Raw genomic sequence first — 22,394 nt, 5'->3', positions numbered from 1 at the left:
ACCGCCTGACATGGATTTTGGATCCTTGTGCTCTTCTGCTCTTCACCACCACCATTGCCCACCCTGTGGAGCGCTCTCTCTCTCTCTCTCTCTCTCTCTCTCTCTCTCTCTCTCTCTGTGTGTGTGTGTGTGTGTGTGTATGTGTGTGTACGTAAGTGGAAGTCAGAGGGCAACTTGTGGGAATTGGTTCTCTTTCCACTCTGTGGATCCTAGTAGTCCAATTCTGGTCGTCAGGCTTGGAAGCAAAAACCTTTATTGGCTGACCAAGATGGGGGTCTCCCTATGTAGCCCTGGCTAGCTTAGAACGCAGTAAACCAGGCTGGCTTATTGGAACTTACAGAGATCTGCCTGCCTCTGCCTCTTTCTAGAGTGCTGGGACAGAAGGTGAAAGACTTGTCCACATGTGGGCCTGGGATCTCTGTCATTCAGTGCCTGGTCACCTCTGCTGCTTCTTCCCCACCCACCACACTGGATGAGAAACCCCAGCCTGAGTGTGTGGCTGCATATTCGGCCACTGGGGTCTCAGGAGCCACCCACAGGAGGGACACCCATTCTTGATCCCTGACTACGTTAGCTGGGCAGGGCCCAGCCCAGCCACAAACAGTTCATGCTCTCCTGCCTGGCTTTGCTCTGACTCTATATTCTCTCATTTCCCAATCCCTGTTCCTCAACTTCCCTGCTGGCGATGTGGCTTCTTAGTCGGTAACCAGGTCCAGCCAGTGGCCCAGGAGTGACTTGTAAAACAAGTGCCTCAACCGCTCCTCTCGGACAGTTACCTGCCTATCTGAGGAAGGCAGTGCCACTCAGACCCACCTGGCTGAGGGACGGAGCCACCTGGTGAGGTCACAGGCACCACCCTGGGAAGTGCCAGTTCCTGTCCTGCCCACAGAGGGCAGGCTAGGGTGTGGGGACAAAGGCCTGGGATCCCCTGAGGCCTGGGTGCTCCCCTTTGCCTGAGTCAACCTGCCCTCGCCCTTCATCATCCCTGCCCCCGCAGCCTCACCCACCGCCCCCGCAAGCCTCCTACCACCTGGGATGCCAACTTCGGTTGCCAGGATGCAGTCCAGAGGCCTGGCTCCCTAAGGAGGAAGTAGGTGGGTCGGATGGCATCCTCGCCTAGCCAGAAATCCAGGACATGAAAGACAGCCCTGGCTTTCCACAGCTTCCTTTATTGCTTCTTTGACTCCCGTGTTCCTCAACGACTCCTCCGTTCACTCAGACACTGGTGTAGCAGCAGCCTAATCCAGGAAGCTAGTACCTGCCTCCCTTTGGCTTCCAAAGTCATCAGAGTGTGTGGCCATCCCATAAACCATGGCTCTTGAGCCCAGCCCTGACCTCACACCGTCATCAGGGAGGGCAGGATGTTGCTGTCCCCAGTGGCTGGTGTTCTTCACCCCACAACCAAGCGGCCTTTACACCCCTGAAATTAAAGGACTTAGGCCATTGGCCTTGGCTTGACCCCATGGGTCCGGTCCCGGGTCTGATGTGCCTCTCTACTGTGTCCTGATCCTTGACCCGCCTGGGACGTGCCTGCGGCAATAGTGGCTCTGGGACCGGCCTGGGGACCATCCCGGGACGGGGACTTGGGCGGGCTGGGCGGCTTGAGCGCGCTGACAGCCCTGATGAGGCCCATGCGGCGACGGATGGAATGGTCCAGGTTGACTGTGCAGCGCAGTAAACTCTGCGCGTCGGCCACGGTGAAGGGGAAATCAGTACCCAGAAAGCGCTCAAAAAGCTCGGGGTCGCCATCCAGGTCCAGTACATTCTGCAAGGCCTTGGTCATGGTGTGCAGCTCGCGACTGTTGTCGCAGAAGACGTCCCAGAGACGCGCGCGCCCCTCGGGCGCGCCCCCTGCCTGCTGCCGGTCCTCCAGGCATTGCAGCACCCAGCTGAGGCGACAAGGCCACTGGTTGGCGAGCACGACCCAGGCCACCGCGTGGCGCGGCGTGGGTCCCACGCGGTCCGGCTGCTGGTGCTGCTGCTGCTGCAACAGGCGCACGGTGATGGGCACCGTGTTGACGATGCGCCTCATGGACACCACGTTGTCGGGCACGTATTCGTATAGGCAGTCACCCTCGTCGTGCAGGCAGCACAGCGCCTCCTGGATGCGCCGCGCCGCCTCCGCGTCCACGCGGCCCTGCGTGCGCTCGGTGTCTGCCTGAGTCTCCACCGCCAGGAGCTGGGTACCCTCGCCTGCACCCAAGACCCCGGGACTCTGCGGCTGCAGCTTGATCGTCAACTCCCGAAACAGCAGATCGTCCCGGCTGCGCACCGCGTCGTGCAGGAACTGCAACTTGGTGCGACGGCCCATGACCGGCACCGAGAAGGGAAGCGTAACCGTGCGGTTGAGGAACAGGTAGCCATTGTCCGCTGTGCCCTTCATGTTACCCGCGCTCTCCAGGCACGCGGCCAGGATGCTGGGGTCCACCACCAGGATGAAGATAAAGGGCGCGTGGCTGTCGGACAGCAGAGTGTTGATGGCGTTTAGCACGCCCACCACGCGCTCTGGGTAGCAGGTGTCCAGTCCGGTGACCTCGAGGACCACACGCAGCCGGCGTCGCTGGTAAATCTCCAGGAAGCACAGGAAATCCGTGAGCAGCTCCACCTCCTTCTTCACCTCGCACATGAAGCCCAGCTGGCTGCCGAACTTCTCACGCGACACCAGGCGCTCGATCTTCTTGCGCTGGCTCACGAACAGATGCTTGCCCACGGAGTACACGGCCATGAGCAGCCCAGAGCCAGACAGCGTGGTGGCCGCGCCTCCCAGCGCTTTGAGCACGCCACGCTCTGCGTGGCCCGGCGCGTGGCCTCCCAGAGACAGGTACAGCAGCCCCACGCCCAAGCACAGTGCGGCTAGCAGCGCCAGCAACGCCAGGCACACGCGACGTCGGCAGTGCCACTCGCGTTGGCAGAGGCCATCGCGCGGGCCACAGGGCTTGTTGCCCAGCACCGAATACACGCTGAAGGGTAGCGCGCCGTAGTGGTGGCGGATGCCCTCGCACAGCGTGGTCACCAGCCCTGCCCACAGCTTGTCGGTGCCCGCGTACTGCCAGGCGCTGAAGCGGATGAACAGGAAGCGCACGTTCCTGCGCCGCAGGTGCAGCTCGGTGATCACCGGTTGCAGAAACACCAGGAACCACAGCAGCTGCGGAACGCCCCAGCCGCGCACAGGCCGAGGTTGCCACTGCACGCGCTGCAGCTCCTCGCTCTCACGCTGCGCGGCCTCCTGCTGCATCAGCGCTGGGGGAGAGGAGGGAAAGCATCAGTAGAGATGGTCGGGGAGGGCCTGGTGGTGCACGTAGGTGTAGGTGGAAGAGGGAGGCCTGGAGGTCGAGGACAGAAGCAGGGATCTCCCCAAGAGAGGACGGGAGGGAGGTAGAAAGAGCCAGGCCCAGGACCAGACCCAGGTGAGACAGCCTGGATGTCACAAGAAAGACAGGGCCTTAAGTTGTGGCCAGTCCGGGAATGGGTAGATGGATAAATAAATGAAATGACTGGGTACAAGAATGAATGAACAAATGAATGAAATGCTCGTGTACAAGAATATGGATGGATGGATACATGAACAAATGAATGAAATGCCTAGGTGCAAGATGATGACTGGATACATGAATGAATGAATGAATGAATGAATGAATGAATGAAATGCTCAGGCACAAGATGAATGAATGGCTATATGAATGAATGGGTGAAATGTGGGAAGAGCATGGACAAGGCACAAACTACAGCCCCGTGTCTTTCTCTGGCTGACTGCCCCGCCTCCAGGGAGCCTGTCTGTCGTGACTAGGCTCCCACTCTTGGTGTGTTCCAGGGAGGCCGGTGCTCTTGCTATCCTCCTGTCATTCCTGGATCCCCCGATGCGGAGGAGGCGCTGGTGGTATCTGAACAATGGGTGGTGAGTAGTCTGAGACAGGATGTGAGGCCCGTGATGAGTGAGCACGACTGTCATCTCGCCCGTGACCTAGCCCAGGGTTGGAACTCAGAAACAGCCTTTCCTATGTCCTGACCTTTTCTCTCCGGCACCATTGTCACAGCACCAGGGCAGAAGTGAACAGTCAGCAGGGGCTGAGCTCCAGCTGTGACTGAGCGTTGCCAAGGCTACCTTGTGGAACCAGCGTGTACGCCAGGAAGGTTCTTCAGAGTGGATTTGGTGGGGATGGAGGTGACAGGGAACGGGCGTGACTTGGAGAACAGGGCAGGGACCAGAAATCCTGCTTCCTGCCCCCACCCACACTCAATACATGCAGATACTCACTCATGATTTTGTCCAACATCAAGTGAAGACGGCAGCCGAAGGGAGCATAGAAACCCACGGTCACTGGGACGGGCACGTGACACAGAGTTTTAGCCAGACAGCTGCAGTAGACATCATCCTCTGTCAGGATGTCTAGGGGTGGGAAAGGGAAACTGAGTCAGTGAGGCTGGTTGGGTGCTGCCCTCCCTCCTCCCCTGTGTCAGCTCTTCTCTGGCCCCAGCATCCTCTCTCCTCAATCCCCAAAGTGACCCAGGTCAACCCCTTCATGGAAGAGCACCTCTGCTCCTTCTAGGCTCAGGCCCTGTGCTGTCCCCAGCTCTGTGCCCAGAGGCTTATGGAATCTGTGCCTGTGTTTCTCCGAGGAAAATCCCACGGGCCTTTCTTGGGACACAAGACCGTCAGCTGCCAAGACACCCTCACACCATCAAAAGCCCCCTCCACTCACTCCCACTCCCCAGGTCTGCTCTGTTCCTTAGAGGGATTTAGGAACTGAGGCCTGTGGGCTTCTTGTCTCTTCTTGTGACAAGATACTAGGGGTCATGGATTCAAGTCATGGGGAATGGTCAATGTCCCTGCATCTAATGGCCACTTAGGAAAAAGTTCCTCATCCAGAGACCTCAGGCACAAGCACCATAATGTCCCCTCTGCAGAGGGCACCCTGTCCCCTGGGAATTGCTTCTTGGACCTAGAATTAGGGTGTCCAAAAGGTGGGGCCCAATCGTGGAAGCTGAGTCAGCTTTACGGGGTGTAGTGGGCTGTGGGATGGGACTGTGCCTGGCGGCAGAGCCAGGGAGGAAGCTTGGGATAAGGTAGGCTGAGGTGACAGTGACCTGCCTGGGCAGGCCTCATCCCCAGCCATACCTAATCAATGGGTGATCTCACTTTACTAAGCCTCTCTTTTTCTGAGCGTGAAATGGGCATCCCAGCCCAGGCGCCATGTGCAGCCGTGCCGTGAGTCCTCGCTCATTACCTGTTGCAGCTGTGTGTCCTCTGCTAGCCTCCTTGGCTGTGCCTGGAGGCCACCTCAGAGCCTGTGCCTAATATGACCCTGCTTAATGAGGTCTGGTATGATGGCCTCCTTTCCTACTGTCTTATTTGTCCTCAATGTGGTTGTCACCTAGCGATCCTACAATTCCTCACTGAGCTGTCTTCCTGTGGTGTCCTGTATCAGGTGACCACATTCCCCATCCCTGAGTGCTCTCCCCTCCCCCACCCAGGTCCTGCCTCTTCTTTAACCTCCACTTTCACCTTGTGTCACGCTCCACAAACCCCCAGCACCCGAGCTGGCCAACAAGCTACCCCAGGTCATCCCCTGCCCCTTGTCCTCCCTGGCCTTGCGGGCCAGTGGAGGAGGCCTAAGAAGAGAGACAGCAAGTCAGGGCCCCAGCCAAGGACAGGGGCAGAGGCACCGAGCACAGGCCTGACCCGGAAGTCAGGGATGCCAATAGTTGAGGCAGAGACGCAGGAGTTGGAATGAGCACCCTCCTGACAGGGACCAGAGTGTGTGAGGAGTGAGGACAGGCCCAAGGCGCCAGCCAGGGAGCAGAAGGCCCAGGCAGAAGCAAGGCAGATAGGGACGCAGCCCCAGAAGGAAGGCCTGGGCTGAGCACCCGCGCCGTAGGAGGTGAAGGAGCCGCAGGCTGCAGGCGCAGGCAGAGGCCGCGCCTCGGTGGGCTCGCTGGGCTCCAGGAGGGCGCCGGCTGCAGAGGGCAAGGCTGGGCCGCTGCTGGCCGTGGGTGGTACTGCGGTGGGTGAGGAGGTGGCAGGCTGGGGGGCGCTGGCTGGTCCCATGCGGGCAGCGGCGATCGCAGGTGACCCTTTCTGGGCCCCGCGAACTGGACAGAGCCGCTGCCGCTGCGGGCTGGGAGGGAAGGATGGGGGTTGTCGCTTCTGCTGCTGCCGCTGTCGCTGCAGAATGAGGGGCTGAGGACACCGGCGACAGCCGCTGCCACCTCGGTGGCTGCGGTAGGTCTGCTGCCAGTGAGCCTGGGGGGACAGCTGATAGGGCCCATGGGTGTGAGTGGCCACCAGGTCCTGGTAACACTGACGGCAGCATCCTGGAAGGAAGGAAGTGGGGGTGACTGGGACTGAGTCCCGGTCCCCCTGTGGACGCTGGCTTGTACCAGGTTGTGCTGTTTGATGAGGTTGGACTGGAGCATCCGTGGGAGCCCCAGAGTCCCCAGAAGTGAGAGGGGGTCAAAGGACGCAGGGGAGGGCAGGGGCATAACACACGGTATCTGTGCTTTTCAGGGAGGACAGAGAGGACACTGCCAGGTATCTGTGCATCTTGGCACCCCAAATCCCGGGACTAATTTCCTGTACCCCAAATGGGGTCCCCACTGCAAAGTCTCAGGGTGAGGATGGTTGAGGGCCTGCCTAATCAGAAGTGACTATGGAGGAGGGAGAGACAGGCCACGAGCTGAGAAGGAAGGTGGGCCCTGAGCTGCCAGACCCCAAGAGTCTGTGACAGTCTTAACAGGAAGTCACTGTCCCCTCCTCACTTGTCTTGGTTATTGTGGGAACCTGAACCACCAACTCATACACACTCAGAGGGGGCCTCCCCCCACCCTTCCCACCCCACTGTCCTCTCTTCTCCCACCATATGGCTCCTCTGGAGGCTGACCCCCGCAGCATGGAGATTTGCAGCAGGACTCCCCTGCTCCCGCCCCTGGTGAACGCCCAACCTTTGGCCGCCTCAGGAGACAAGCCAAGTGGTACACACCGGTAGTCTCAGGTTTGTGGGAGGCTGGGCCAGGATGAGTGTTTGAACCTGCGTCAAGACCAGCCTGGGCTACAGAGTGAGACCCTGCCTTGGCCCTTTACAGCAAGACCAGTCTCACTCTGTAGCCCAGGCTAGCCCGGAACTTGCAACGATTCTCCCACCTCAGCCTGGAAAACGTTGGCACTCCAGGCATGTGCCACAGTTGACTCTTGTGGCTTTTCTCCCTGGAGCCCGTCTCTTCCCTTGTGCATAAGTTCAACATCTGGCTACCCCCTACCTGCCTCTCCTGCCACAACGCCCACCTCCTTCAAAAATGAACCCTTACCTTTTTGGTGCCCCAACTCGGGATCCAAAAAGTGTTGTTCATTGGGGGCCCAGGCATTCTTGGTGAAGTGCACATTGTAGTTCTTCTGCATGGCGGGCCGTGACTTCAGTGGCCCAGTCCTACATAGAAGGGTCAGTGTTCAGCTTGGTGGGACCCCTGCTCCCTGGTTCTAATATGAACACTGTGACCTTAGACAGGTAAAAGGCACAGTAAAGATTTGGGGCGGGGGAGGGTTCCCTGGGTCACTGGAATGAGCACAGAAGCGAGAGGTTTTATGGTCACATGAAAGACAATGACCAGATGGTTGGGGGGTTACTGTGGGGCCAGGTGGGGAGTGCAGTGGTTGTGAGGAAGGGATAGAGGAGGAGGCTGATGCAGCCTGATCTCGGAAGCCATCAAGCTGAGCTAGACATGGTGGCACATGTCTTTAATGCCAGCACTCAGGAGACAGAGGCTGGGGGACTTCTCTGAGTTAGAGACTAGAAAGAGCTACACAGTGAGACCTTCTCTCACAAAGCAAAAGCATAAACAAACAAACAAGCAAATGTGGGGGAGTAAACAAGGAGATGATGGAGAGAAAGAGGGTCTGGGAAACAGGTGGCCTTCTGCGGAGTCACAGGCGGCCTCTTGGGGGCAGCGTGCGTCCCCGGTTCAGAGAATGAATTAAGGCAGAGCTGGGAAAGGTACTGTCAGGCCCAGGACCCTGAGAGAGAATCTGGGTGATTAGGGTTGGGGACCAGGCCAGTGGCCCCTCCTGCTGCCGCACGCCGCCCCCAACCCCGCCCGTCCCAGCCGGAGCTCTCAGTACCTACCTGGTGGTGGCCCCGCGGCCCCAGCTCCCTGCCCGTGGCCCCGCGCAGGCCTGGTTGGAGCCCAGTGGCGCCCGCTCGGCCGGTTCTCCTGCGTGTGTCCCCGCCCTTTGGGCAGGCGTCCGACCTGCTGCTCTCTAGGACTGGGTGCCCCTGACAGGATGAACCCAGGAGGGGGTGGAGAGCCCACGGCAACCCTCACGCCGGGTTTCTGGCACCTCTTCTGGTAGGGAGGAGGCAGAATGAATCTTAAATAGATTCAAGCTGCTAGTTCCTCTGTGGCCCAGCTTTGTGACTGTGCCTCAGTGACTTCATCTCTCTGGGCCTCAGCTTCCTCATTGCTGAATAGGCCAGGTTGGCACCTGCTTTTTGAAGTTGTCAAACAGTCCACCCAGCCTGGGGCTGGCCCTTGGGTACAGCACTAGCTGACCCACTTTACCAGGTGCTGCTGTGGGCACCTCACACAGAACCCTGGCAACAGCACAGACATACAGGGAGTGGCTTCTGAGCCTGGCCACTCCGTAGGTCCCTTTATCATCAGAAACCACAGAGCCACGGTAGTGCCCACTTCACAGATGAGAAAATTGAGGCCCGGAGACACAAAGCCCTTCCTTTGCCCCAGACCATACAGAGTGGGGAGTTGAAAGCAGGTGGTGACTTCCGGGGCTCTGCCCTGTGTCTAATAGGACCAAGATGGTGCTGGGCAAGGTACATCCTATACTGTAGAACTCTTTCCTCACATCAGCTGGGGTGGGGATGTGGGCTTCCTGCTGTTGGGCCTGGCCACCTTCCTCCTGTTGTGAAGTTTCTTTTCCTTCAAGCCTCTTCTTTAGGGATTGTCCCCTAGGAGGCAGGGATTGTTGAGGTGAACTGTGGGGTGCCAGCTCCTACTCACAGGCTGTGCGGCAAAGGGACAGAGATCCCAGGCTGCTGGGTCCTGAGAAGGGACTAAGGTGGAGGGACCAGGCAGGGGACACTATGTAAATTGGGAGACAAAGAGTTTAGTTGTAGGAAACTGGGGAGAGGCAGGCTAAGGACCTGGACCAACTCCACAGAGGTGGATGCCCTAGCCACAGCGAACCAGCTGACCCTGTGACACACATCTGTCATCACGTGGGAGGCTGAGGCAGGAGGACCATTTGTGAGTTCAAGGCCACCTGAGCTGCATGAGACCTGATCTTTTTACAGCATTTTATGTGTATGGATGCTTTGCTTGCGTTTATGTGAGGTCGGAACACGGCATGGGATCCCCTGGAACTGGAGTTATGGGTGGTTGTGAGCCACTGTGTGGGTGATGGGATGCGAACTTGGGTCCTCAGCAAGGGCAGCAAACACTCTTAACTTCTGACACACCTGTCCCACCCTGAGAGGTCTTGTCTTAGGGGTGGTGGATTGGAAGGAAGGCTCAGTAGTTAACAGCACTAACTGTTCTTGCAGAGGACTGGATTCAGTGCACATGCGCTTGAGCACAAGCGCACACAATTAAATTAACAGAAGAGCCAGCAGCCCTTGTTACTTCTCAGCCACCTCCATTTGTAGTCCCTGGGCCTGGTGCTTACCCATGCAGCAGTGGGCAGCAGAATGCAGGCTTAAGCCCAAGGGCAGCCCCGGATGCTACAAATACAATCAGAACGAGGTGGCGGGTGTGACCTGCTGGGCCGGGGGCAGCCCCAGACTTGTTGGCTGGCAAAGCCAGAGAGCTAGGCCAGGTGTGCCTAGAGCTCACAGGGTGGGTGTGGGTGGGGAGGGACGTGTGATAAGCACTACACAGGTCTGTTTCCTCATAAAGAACCTTTCTTTATTGAACATGTCTGGGAGATGCCCTAACGTCCCTCCATACCCACTCTGAACTCATGGGTCCCACCTCCCGGGACCCTCCTAGTCCTTTCCTTGGCGGAAGCACATGTGACCTCCCCAGAGCCTGTGAGTGCCTCCAAAGGTGAGCAGTGAGGCAGGGCCAGATGCCACATTCTGAGGCTGAGGTTAGAGCAGGGCAAACCTGGGGTCCTCAGGACTTCTGGATCACCACCTGGAACTTACCTGGAACAGAAGGGCCAAGACAGGAAGCCCGTGAGGGGGCTAGCAGCTCACCCGACTCTGCACCAACAGCCTGGGGGGCCCTGGCAGTGAGCGGGTCACAGGGGTACCGTCCCACCCAACTGGCCCAAATTCCAGACCATAGGGGAGCCCAGAGGCAGGAGGGCTAGCCTGAGCTCCTGACATGTCCTGCTCATTGAACCCAGGTCCTCATAGAGGGGTGACAGCTGTCAGGGCGAGGGGTGTCAAGATAATGGCAGATGGGTGGTGAGTCCACTGTTCCGAGCATCAGGAACCTGGCCAGGGTAGGACATGTCCCACTGGGTCCTGTGCCAGTTTCTTCTCTTAGAAGCACCCAGGGACGCAGCTGGGTATGTGGTTCCGTTCCTGTTACCTGTTTCTGGGCCTCAAATTTCATGTCACAGTTTGTTAATCTGGTTCCCCTTCCCAGCACTGATGAGGGACCAAAGATGGGGATGCCCCAAAGCCTGCACCACGTTTAAGGGAAGCAAACACCCGACCCCCAGTGACTTACAGGCGGGCAGGGACGCCACGGAGGCAGTGACCAGGCTCTGGAAGCCCAGAGTATGGAGGGCGCCGCACAGGAGGCCGCAGGTGAAGGCCAGGAACTGGGGTGGGGGTGGGGGACAGAACACTGTGTGTGGGAAGAGGAGAGGCCAGGCCCCAGCCCCAGGAGAGGCCTAGCGGGGTGGGCAGATGGTCATATCCTGTTTCTCCCAATACCTTGGGGGCTTCCTCTAGGTACTGTGGCCCCGAGCCCATGGGGATGAGGAGGGGGAAGCTGTTGTCCTGCAGCACATAGGTCCCCTGTCAACAGAAAAGAATGTGGGGACTGGGTATTAGCAGCAGGGAACCCACAAACCCAGCAGCCAATCCTTCTGAGACAGGTGGGACACCCTGTGGCCATGTGGCATTAGGAAGGAGTCCTGCCTGGCAGGGGGGCTGGGAGAAGCTGACTCTCTGGCCCTTGATGTGGTGGCAGGGAATGAGCACAGCGTGGGTATTCAAAGGGGACTACTGGGACTTGCCTGGGACAAGAACCGTCATGCTGAGGCAACTGCAGGGATCACTCCTGAGGGGCAGGTTGAAGTTGAAGAAATAGCCCTGCCACTCACTGCAGTCCTGGCTTCCCTTAGGGCTCCAAGGAGCAGGGGTAGACAGTGATACCAGTCTAGGTATCACCCAGAAGCCAGGCTGGAGCTGGGCTCGCACACCCACCTGGTGGTTGGTGCGGAGTCCGTCCATATGCTTTTGGAACATGGCCGCCCACAGATCTTTGCACAGGAACTTGAGGGCATCTAGCTCCTCCCTGACGGCCAGCGTCTCCCGGGGCAGCCTGGATGAGGATGTGGAATGAAGTCTGGCCCATATGGTACATGTGTGGGCCCATGAAACCTTCCCCACCCTCCGTCTTATCAGCAGGAACCCCACTTCAGGTCTGCCCACCCTTCCAAGCCGCAGAGGAAGGCAGGTGGGTCTGGCTCTCACCTCTCACCCAGAGCCTGCCCCACGCGGAAGCCCAGGCCCTCCAGGACTGACAAGCTCTTCTTCTTTCCCTAGAAGGCCAAGAGAGGGAGGCTCAGGAGGACACTGCACAGGTTTCTCCCCAGTTCTCAATTCCCTTGGTCAGGAAAGTTCACCTTCCAGATCCTTCCATCAGATCCCTGGAAGCACTGCTGGTCTCCTGCAGTTTGGTCCCTGAGCCTGGTCCCTCTCACCTACCCCAAACCCATGCTGTCCTGGGAGGTTGGGGCCTAACTGCCAAGTTCACCTAGGCCATCAGTGGCCAGTGCAAACACCCAACCAGAGAAGCAGGGAGTCAGGGGCTGAGCAGGTCCAGGGTTGCAGATGCTAATGAGAATGGCGGATGGGAGGGTGGGGGGATGGATGGCCAACTAAGGCCAGGGGGCTTGAGAAGGGTTAAGAAGTTGTCACAGTGGCACTGCAGACCTGTCACCTGTCACTCCTACTCTCTGGGAGGCTGAGGCAGGAAGGTCATGTGTGCCTGATTACAGAGTGTATCTGTGGCCAGCATGGGCAACAAGGCCAAAACCTATCTTTAAAAACAAAAACATGGGGTTGGGGATTTAGCTCAGCGGTAGAGCGCTTGCCTAGCGAGCGCAAGGCCCTGGGTTCGGTCCCCAGCTCTGAAAAAAAAAAAAAGAAAAAAAGAAAAAAAACAAAAACACAAGACTATAGGCTATCCCTATAACCCCAACATCAGGGAGTTGGAGGGGGGAGGAGGGGGGACGGGGACGACGAGGTCATCCTCAGCCACAGTGAGCTAAGGCCAGCCTGGGCTGTAAGAGGCCCTGTCTCACAGTTACAGAAGGGTTAGGGACATTGCTCAGCAGTTAGGTATTCAGCTAGTAATGCCTGAGATCTTGTGTTCAGTCTAAGTTCAGTCTAACCCCAGCACCACCGAGTTCAAAGGAAATGCCAGCTCAGACGGGGGTGGGGTAGGGTGGGGGTGCGGGGAGGGAGTAAGGGGTTGGGAGTGGGGGGCTGGGTGAAGGGCATCTACATTTCGAATCAAGGTGTTAATTAGCCAGGCTCAGGGTTACAGGCCTATGAGCACACTGCTTGGGAGACTGAGGCAGAGGAATCATAAACTCAGGCCAGCTGGGGCTACACACTGAGACACCCAATCACTCTGGAGGCAGAGGCAGGTGGACAGACCTCTGTGAGTTTAAGGCCAGCTTGGTCTACATAGTGAGTTCCAGGACACCTAGAACAAAAATGATAAGAATAAAGCAAAGAAACCAAGGAGGCCAGCCAGCAAGATGGCTCAGTGGTGAAGATGCTGGCTCCCGAGCCAGAAGACCCGAGTCACATTCTGGGGTCTCACATGGTAGGGGAGAAGTGACCACCAGAAGTAGTCCTCTGGGGGTTGGGTATTTAGCTCAGTGGTAGAGCGCTTGACTAGCAAGCGCAAGGCCCTGGGTTCAGTCCCCAGCTCCGAAAAAAAGAAAAGAAAAAAAGAAAAGAAAAGAAAAAAAAAAAAAAAGTAGTCCTCTGGCCAGGTGTGGTGGTGGAGCCCACCTTTAATCCCAGTACCCAGGAGGCAGAGCCGATGGCTCTGAGTTTGAGGCTAGCCTGGTCCTCAGAGTGAATTCCAGGCCAGCCAGGGCTGCATCAAGAAACCCTGTTTCGGGGTTGGGGATTTAGCTCAGTGGTAGAGCGCTTGCCTAGAAAGCCCAAGGCCCTGGGTTCGGTCCCCAGCTCCGGAAAAAAAAAAGAAAAGAAAAAAAAAAGAAAAAAGAAAGAAAGAAAGAAAGAAAGAGAAACCCTGTTTCAACAACAAGCTGCCCCTGGCCTTCATATTCATGCTGTGGCCCATTCCTTACAGAATAAACAAATGTCACTAAAGTCACATCACCAAGGAGCCAAGCCTCTCCCAAACAGGCAGAGACAAGGCTTCCCCAGGAAGATGGTGAGGGGGGGCTCTGTTAGCTTTCTCCAGCACCAGTGAGGAGGAAAGGGGTGGAAAGGGCTTTGATGGGAGATCATGTTTGGAAGACAGATAAGGATGCACACACACACACACACACACACACACACACACACACCGCCATGACTTGCACCTGGGAGACCCCTGTTGAATCAGTCACCTTTGTGCTGGTGTTATCTGGTGTTCTGAGTGCCTGGATTGAGATATACCCTGATACCTCCCACATGTAGGGGGTCTGTCAGGAAAATGGGGTGACACTAAATGTCTTAGTCTTAGTTTCTTTGTGTGCAAAAGGAAGGCAGCCCTAGTAACTGTCCCTTGGGATCCTCAGGGGAATTCAAGCCACAATTCAACTTATCTTACTGTGACACCCTGCACAGCATCTGTGTCCATCAAAGGAGGTGACAGCCCCTGGCCAGTGTGAAGCCATTAGCTGGAGAAAGAACCCCATAAAGGAGGTGGCTGTGTTCTAAGGCTCAAGAACCTAGAATTGCCTGGTGGTCAGCGAGCCTGGGGTACCTAGGGGCCACTATTTCCCTCAGAGTTCACACCAGTTCTACCACAAAGGAACACACCTGTGTCCGTGTTCCCTACAGTGACAAACAAGGAAAATCCGATGCTCTGTGGCTCAAACTTTCTGAATATTCTCCAGAAGCTCTACTGCTAGAGTGTAGACGTCTGCCCAGCTCTTCTGCTGATTTAAGGCTTATTATAAATATAAAAGTATCTTCTATCTGGGAACAACATAATCCAAGGTGAGGTAGAAACCCCCAATATTACATATTTACTACAACAGTGACAGATACCCCAGACACACTGGTTGCAGATACAGGGCAGGCCTACCAGCCCAGCCAAGAGAGCAAAGGGGTCAGAAGGGTCACCAGCAAGCTCAAATTTCCTTCTACAGACCGAACACGCTCTTGGGTGAATACAGCGGTCTCAGTTTCCCACTCGGGCACTACCTACTCACAGTGATGGTGACAGAGACACAGCTGAGGTCAGTGCGTGCTTCCCTCTGCCTGTCCCTGGGCAAGGGTCAATTAAGTATCTGCTGAGCTGAAAGGACTGGAGTGGCAGGGTCAGGGGTGAGGGCACAACAGAATGCAGTGGGGGAAGAGGCAGGGACAGCAGGCAGAGGAAGAAGCCCCTAGCCCAGCCATCTCACTGACAAGGGAAAGCCCAGTCAAAGCAGGGACCCTACTGCCCCTAAGAACAGACCAGAGCCGCCTGTCTCTCCATTTCGAGGGCAGGACGTACTGGTCACATGATCACGGGTAGGAAAAACAGAGGACATACATAAAGAGAGCATGCTGGGAGAAATGTGATCCAAGCTGAGACGAATGACACACAGTAAAAAGCAAAGATCAATTGGGTTGGGCAGACCCCTACCCAGGGACAAACTCTGGAGGCGAGGGGCTGAGGGTTTTTCTTTTGATTCTTCCCGGGGCCTGTACAGCTTCCAAAACTCCAGTTCGGAACAGTTCCAAGACAAGTCGTTTGCCTCAGGAGTTGTTCAGAGGACCTGAGCACTTGACCTCTACAGGTAAAATTGCAAAAGTCCTTTTATGGAATGGAATGTTTGCAGAGAGCCCACACACATTCTCCCACGGGTTTTGCTGTATTCTGTTGTGTTAAGGATAAAACATAGCTTATCGCCATGCAATTCCAAGCAGGTGCTAGTCCGCTGGGCCACGCCCCCAACCGCTCACTGGGGGAGTCTAGGCAGGGGATCTACCGCTGAGCCACGCCCCCTAGCTTTCTTATAGACTATAAACCCTCTCTAGATGATTATAATTCGGATATAATGTAATTACCATACTGTTGAGTTAAAGTTTTAAAAGTTTGTAAATAATCATTAGAGGTGTAATTAACCAAAAAGATATCTCTGCCTCCAATTCCAGCACTTGGGAAGTGTGGGCAGCAGGATCATGTGTTTGAGAGTAGAACAGTATATAGATGAGAGAGACTCCAGAGATGCAGCACTCTGGGATGCCGAGGCCGACCTGTATGTACCACACTGGGGGCACAGCATGCAAACCAGACACAAGGAGGGCCCATAAGCCTAGTACTTTCCAGGCAGAGGTAGGAGAATCACAAGCCAGCCTGGACTATACAGCGAAAACCAACTTCAAGAACCACTGGAGTCCGGTTGGGGTAGGGGATACTCAGGGAGAAAAGAGGGAGCAGAGCAGTCTCTACAGTAGGTCTTGAACTCCCACGCAGTCATGGGAGTTCAAGCTGCCATGTAGCCTATAAAGTCAGGGAATTTCCTGAGACCTGATGCTCAGGCCACACTCCCACCAACTCTGTTATCTCAGCTGTAAGACACAGTCAGTGGCAGCAGTTAGGAGGTACCAGGAGAGCCCCCGGCAAACTCATATCTGTGCAGGCTCCCAGAACGCTATTTTAAGCTCTTTATTGAGAGTCAGGGTGACACCGAGCAGAGAGGAAGTAAGCTCTCCCCTTCCCAGAGCCTGTGCCTCAGCGCAAAGCAGCCTCTTTCTGACCTCCCTGGGATGGGATCGAAGACAATGGGAGGACGATGGGAGTATGACACACAGGAAGGCACAAAGGAACACCTAAGTGGTAGGAACTATTATGAGTTACAAATTTCAGTGATCCCAGCGCCACCTTCCACATTACCAGGTGGGGCCTTTACTCATTACTGGGACAAATCCATACTAAAAGAAACCTCACTGTGTGCTGGGGTGTAGCGCGATAAGCACGCACTTTATCCCAGCACCCAGGCAGCGGGGACAGACGACACGGGGTACGGTTAGGGTGCATTTTCTAAGGAGGAGACGGAAGGATAGGAAGATTAAGACGTTGAGTTGCGCACGAAGTGGGTGGTGAGGCGAGTCCTCATCCGTGCCCAATAGCCAATTACCCTAATTATCAACGGTGCCCCAGGACGAGGCCTGGAACTGAGCGCCTTGCCCCGAGTCATCTCGCTACGCCTCAGCAGTGACCTGCCAAAAGGCTCGATCACACTCCACTTCTCCACCCCAAGGCCACGGCGTGCCGCTCACCCCCGAGCCAGGGTCCGGGTCTGGGGCCCACAGCTCCGCCACCATCTCGGTGTGCAGAAACTCGAACAGTACTGCGTCCGCCATGCGCCACCTCTCGCCCCTCGCACCTGGCCAACACTTGCCTCCCATTGGTCAGCTCGGGAGGCAGGCCCGATATGACTGGTGCTTTGATTTAGCCCCGCCTCCTTGGAAATGAGGGGGCGGGTCCACCGAGCCCCTTCCTTGGCCCCACTTGTTAACGTCTTCCGCCCTTACTTCGCTCCCCTCCCTGTTTCAGTCTTTGGACACCCGATTGGCTGAGCCCCTGATTCGTGTGAGGATCCAGGTTTAAAAAAATAAATTCACGCGTTACACAAAATTTTCCTAAATAAACAAACAAATAAATAGGACCACAACACGGAAGCGACTTGTCTAGCCGCTTCCTTATTGGCCAGACCTCGACTCACGTGACGCTACGCGAAGAGAACGCCTCACTTCCGCCAGGCGGCGGATCCCTCGGGCTCGGAGCTTCGGAGACCGGGTATGGCCTTCCGAGACTCTGGTGTCGGTGGCTCTAGTTAAGTGTCCCCCTCGAGCGGTCGTCCTTTCGGTGTTCACCCCGGTGCCGATGCGGCCTAGTGCTAGCTGGCCGGGAGGACAGTGGAGGGTGTGGCCTGTGCTGGCGGACTCGGGGAACTCTTGGTTGCAAAGCTTTTTAAAACTTATTATTGTCAGCATTAATTTGAGACAAGGTCTCACTATGTATGTAGTGCTGGATGGCCTAGCACTATTATAGATCGGGCTGATCTCGAACTCACAGAGATCTCCCTGTCTTTCCTCCGGTGCTGGGAATTAAAGGCCTTATTATTATTTTACATTATTTAATGCATATGTGCGCATGCGTCCCACAGCACGCGTGTAGAAGTCAGAGGACAACTTTGCGGGCTCCAGTTCGCTCCTTCCACCATGTGGGTCCTAGGTTCAAACACTTGGCGTCAGACTTGGCTGCAAGAGCCTTTCCCCGGCTGAACTATGTCGCGGGACCTAGTTCCAAGGCTTTTCCTAGCCGGTCCTCGGTTTCCCCGGCGTGCACACGAATGACAGAGACGCACAATTCTTTTTTTTTTTTCTTTTCTTCTTCTTCTTCTTTGTCTCTTTTCTTTTTTTCGGAGCTGGGGATCGAACCCAGGGCTTTGCGCTCGCTAAGCAAGCGCTCTACCGCTGAGCTAAATCCCCAACCCCGAGACGCACAATTCTAACCCATGTGTATACAAGAGGAAACTGAGGCCGAGCCAGGACTGGCTGGGGTGGTGGTAAAGGGGCTGGGACTCAGGACCTCACGTCTGCTCAACTCCTCTTCTCCAGCTCCGTGCCATGGCGTCGTCCCAAGGTCGGCGGAGAAGGCCGGGAACAGTGGTGCCCGGGGAAGCGGCGGAGACCGACTCGGAGCTGTCTGCATCATCATCCGAGGAGGAGCTATACCTGGGTCCCTCGGGCCCGACACGCGGCCGCCCCACTGGGCTGCGGGTGGCCGGGGAGGCGGCGGAGACCGACTCCGAGCCTGAGCCGGAGCCCAGGGTCGCGCCGGGAGACCTGCCCCCCCTCGTGGTGCAACGGGATGCAGTGGAGGCGTGGGGCACCGAGGAGACCCCTGTCCTAGCGCCTGCGCGCTCTCTGCTGCAGCTCAGGTTGGCTGAGAGCCAGACGCGCCTGGACCACGACGTAGCGGCTGCGGTGAGCGGCGTGTACCGCCGTGCGGGTCGCGATGTGGCCGCCCTGGCCGGGAGGCTGGCAGCTGCCCAGGCCATCGGGCTGGCGGCCGCCCACAGCGTGCGCCTGGCGCGCGGAGACCTCTGCGCGCTTGCGGAGCGCCTGGATATTGTGGCTGGTTGTCGCCTGCTGCCGGACATACGAGGGGTGCCGGGCATCGAGCCCGAGCAGGACCCGGGACCGAGAGCCTAGGCTGTTACTCTGTGTCCCCCCCACCTGACTCTGCCTCTTGGTGGACATTAGTACCACCTGTGGCATCTGACTCTGTCTTTGTTCTTGGATCACCGAGGCCTCCAATTCGTACTAACGTTTGGTTAACGCCAACCGAAGCATCTTCGTTGGTTTGGCCCGATTAAATTCTTAGCACAATTCTGGGATCCCCAACCCAAGACTCGGCCCAGGTTCTGTGGCTATCAAGTGGTTTAGCCCCCACCCCTTCATTTTGGTCCTATTTCCTAAATTGAGCTTCTCTCCTAGGCAAGGCTGGGGTTTGCTTCCTTTTCTTGAACCTCTCTAGTCTAGGCTTTTTTTTGGGGGGGGGCGTCCCTCTAGTTTCCATCCCTAAATGATGATCACCCCTGATCCGAGGATACTTTCATTTTACACACCCCTCTTACACACAGACCACTGTGGCCAGATGCAGACCAACCTAGGCCTGGGTAGTGACCCTAACTCTCAGGCGTTTGGGTCTGGGGCAGCGCCCCCTCGTGTTTTGATCGTTATAGGAGATGACTCCACAGATACAAATTTACCACTCACTTTGTCTGTTTCTGGATGGTAAAAGGACTTGGATTTCTGACCTCTATGGGCACCAAGGATAATAGTTTCTTTGGGTCTTGGTTTTTTACTCTTTTGGCCACTCCCTTTGTCTCCGTCTTAATGAGGATTCTCTGACCGTATGTGGAAGGGACTTGGGTGGTGGGGTGAGCCGTTAGCTCAGTGAGTGGTATTGTGCATGCCTAGTGTGGGCAGCCCTGGGTTCAAGTCCTAGTACCACCCTTCTCCAAAAGAAACAAAGAAACTAGCACATCCTTAGATATCTCTGTCCCCTTTAAAAACGTACCCTCTTACTTCTCACTACCTGCTGACATGCTATTTTGTTCTTAAGTCAACTAGAGTCAGGGTTTTTATTGAAAATTAGGGGTGGAAGTTGGGGATTTAGTTCAGTGATATAGCACTTACCTAGTAAGCGCAAGGCCCTGGGTTTGGTCCTCAGCTCGAAAACAGACAGACAGACAAACAAACACAAAACCCAGACATCTCCCCTCCTCAAAAACAAAACCTATAACTGTTGTGTATCAGGCAGTGGTGGCCCACACCTCAGTCTCAGCACCGGCTGGCACAGAGGCAGGCAGATCTGAGTTTGAGGCCAGCCTGTTCTCCAGAGCAAGTTCCAGAATAGCCAGGGCTACAATCAATTTAAAAAAAAAAGAAAAAAGATTGTAGTTTGTGTGTGTGTGTGTGTGTGTGTGTGTGTGTGTGTGTGTATTGGCAGGCATGCTTACCCAGTACGTGTGCTATGTGTAGGTGTGCCTACGCGTTCAGGTGTGTCCATGTGTATGTAAACAGGTGTGGTGTGCCTGCACCTGTGTAGATGTTCTGTGTCTAAGCAGGTGTGCCTGTATTGTGTGCTCAGGTAGGTGTGCCTGGGTGTGCAGACCTGTGTGCATATGTAAGCAGCCGTGCTCATGTATGAGAGGGCCTGTATATGACAGAGGTGATGTGCAAGGCTGCCCTCTCCAGAAGCTCACTCTGCTGAGCTTCGGGGAAAAGACCACCACAGAGAGGCTTGCTGGCCTTTGAGGTCCCTAGAAGGAGGGGGGACAAAGAGGAGCGGGTAGAGGTCTACAGGCCCGGAAAGGACTAGGGAGGGGACTCCGTGTATGCAGCCATCCCTACTGCGTGTATAACTTCCAGTGGAGCCACTCCTGTTTGTAACCCCCCAACCCTTGCTCTCCTTTTTTTTTTCTTTTTCTTTTTTTCAGAGCTGGGGACCGAACCCAGGGCCTTGCGGTTGCTAGGCAAGCGCCCTACCACTGAGCTAAATCCCCAACCCCCAACCCCCAACCCTTGCTCTGTAACTAAGCCTCTGGTTCCCCTGGATTAACTATGGTGGACCAGTGTCTGGGTTTGTCACTGGGGCTGTAGGGGAGGGGCCGACATTGATTCATCTCCCCAAGGGAGGACTTTGAGCATAGGGTTGACAGGGACACCATCCTCAGTCTGCATGTTATTGGTGTTATTAATTGTCGTTATCATTATTACTTGAGACGGTCTCTCACCAAGCCCAGTGCTCAGGGTTCCTGCTGGACTGGCTGAGCTGGGAGCCCTCTCAGGAAAGCCAGACAATGCTGCAGGTCAGGCAGCCCCTGGCTCCTCCTGTCTCTGCCTCACAGGGCTGCGGCTCTGGGAGCACGCAGCTCCTTGTTTTAGCTGGACCAACCAGCCATCCAAGAGTCCCTGGGATTCTCATTTCCATCCCTCTGGGATCAGGGGGTTACAGGCATGCATCACTCCACCCAGCTTTACATGAGCGCTGGGGACCTGAACTCAAGCTTAGGCAACTCCCCAGTTCACTTATCGAAGGAATCCCAGTCTAGAGCATAAGCGTGATGGTGAGAGAAAGCACGGGCAGGAGCATGCCTGTGGGTTTCCCTAAGAGTTGCAGTTGGTTGACAACATTTGGGATGAACCAGAGACTCGCCTCTGGGCATGGCTGAGGGGATTGGCTCATCTCCTCAGCCGAAGCAGGACCATCTGCCTACTTCCCTCTGCTCCATTAGAGAAGGAGCTGAGTGGCACCTTGCCCTCATCTTTCTCTGCCTCCTGTCGTGGACCGGATGTGACCGACTACTTCAAGCTCCGCTCACCTGGACTTTTTCCCCCATGTGGGACTGCACCCTCAAACCGAGAGCCAATCCAAACCAAACTAGATTATTTCAAAGGCAGGTTTACCGGGAGAGGTTGCTCTAGGGTGAGTCCAAGGGCCCAAGAGATTAAGGCAAGGGAAGTTACCATGGAGAGAGCGGGAGGAGAAGGGGACGGGAGAAAACAGGAAGAGAGAGAAGGAGGGACCAAAATATCTGGGTTATATAGGGGGGAGACTCTGGAGGAAGGGCAGCCCAGCCCCCAGGCTGGGAAGTTCAGGGTAGAGGGCGGAGTGTGCCAGGTAGGGACTGAGGGATGCTGGGAAAAGTAGGAGGCCAGCTCTGCTTTGGTAAAATATGAGTATCAGTCCCTGGTCCCCGGGTCGGAAACCAAACAACAGCCCCCAGGCATTTTATTGGAGGAAAAGAAATGACGACAGTTGCCACCATAGCACTTACCTTGTTCATATTGTCTTCCTTCCACAGCATACACATGAGCGCCATGGAGAGAGGCCGTGGAGTCTTGTTTGGCTTTTTTTTTTTTTAAAGATTTATTCATTTATTATATGTAAATACACTGTAGCTGTCTTCAGATACACCAGAAGAGGGCATCGGATCTCTTTACAGATGGTTGTGAGCCACCATGTGGTTGCTGGGATTTGAACTCAGGACCTCTGGAAGAGCAGTCGGTGCTCTTAACCACTGAGCCATCTCTCCAGCTCCTTGTTTGGCTTTGAGACAGGGTCCTGGTATGTTACTGTGTATGTTACTGTGTAGCCTTCCAATACACTGTGTAGCCTAACTGACCTCAGACTCTCAGCAGTCCTCCTGCCTCGGCCTCCCAAGCGCTGGATTGATAACAGGCATGACCGCTCCAGGAGATAGTCAAAAGCTAGGGTGCTCATTTGCTCAAGGACAAAGGTGAGGCAGGGGCCTGAGACAGTGGTTCCGTGGCTCAGAGCTCTTGCTTTGGATACGTGTGAAGCTGGGTTCCAATCCCGCAATGCACAAGAGAAAAAGGCAGGCACAGCCGTGCGTGCCTGCAACCCAAATTGGGGGCGGCAGAGACGGGCAGATCCTGAGAGCTTGTGGCCAGCCAGCCTAGCAGCAAAGGCAAGTGTCTGGTTCA

At 55.9% G+C, this 22,394-nt stretch overlaps 3 protein-coding genes across 5 annotated transcripts; 1 reads left to right on the top strand and 2 right to left on the bottom strand.

The window, feature by feature from the left end:
* Positions 1–238: 238 nt before the first annotated feature.
* On the bottom strand, positions 239–8,454 carry Nkpd1 (NTPase, KAP family P-loop domain containing 1). 2 transcript variants are annotated; one of them, NM_001432477.1, is given in 5 exon segments: positions 239–3,240; positions 4,256–4,387; positions 5,866–6,312; positions 7,303–7,421; positions 8,115–8,454. In NM_001432477.1, coding segments are annotated over 4 exon segments (2,475 nt in total). In that variant the 5' UTR covers positions 7,394–7,421; positions 8,115–8,454; the 3' UTR covers positions 239–1,435.
* Positions 8,455–9,882: 1,428 nt separating this feature from the next.
* On the bottom strand, positions 9,883–16,761 carry Trappc6a (trafficking protein particle complex subunit 6A). Its single transcript, NM_001109410.1, is given in 6 exon segments — positions 9,883–10,151; positions 10,684–10,777; positions 10,893–10,976; positions 11,388–11,505; positions 11,658–11,725; positions 16,650–16,761. Coding segments are annotated over 6 exon segments (480 nt in total). The 5' UTR covers positions 16,734–16,761; the 3' UTR covers positions 9,883–10,119.
* A 339-nt stretch (positions 16,762–17,100) lies between these two features.
* On the top strand, positions 17,101–19,476 carry Bloc1s3 (biogenesis of lysosomal organelles complex-1, subunit 3). Of its 2 annotated transcripts, none has more exon segments than NM_001401248.1 (2): positions 17,101–17,169; positions 17,994–19,476. In NM_001401248.1, a coding segment is annotated over 1 exon segment (588 nt). In that variant the 5' UTR covers positions 17,101–17,169; positions 17,994–18,002; the 3' UTR covers positions 18,591–19,476.
* The last annotated feature ends 2,918 nt before the right edge of the window (positions 19,477–22,394 follow it).

Source organism: Rattus norvegicus, chromosome 1, assembly GCF_021556685.1.
Source record: "Rattus norvegicus strain SHRSP/BbbUtx chromosome 1, alternate assembly SHRSP_T2T, whole genome shotgun sequence".
Lineage (NCBI taxonomy): Eukaryota > Metazoa > Chordata > Mammalia > Rodentia > Muridae > Rattus > Rattus norvegicus.
The sequence above is the reverse complement of the archived record's forward strand: the minus strand, read 5'-3'. Positions and strand labels throughout refer to the sequence as shown.

Bases quoted from the DNA above. Each gene is read 5' to 3' on its own strand.
- Bloc1s3 (XM_087589141.1), top strand. From the start codon at position 18,003: ATGGCGTCGTCCCAAGGTCGGCGGAGAAGGCCGGGAACAGTGGTGCCC.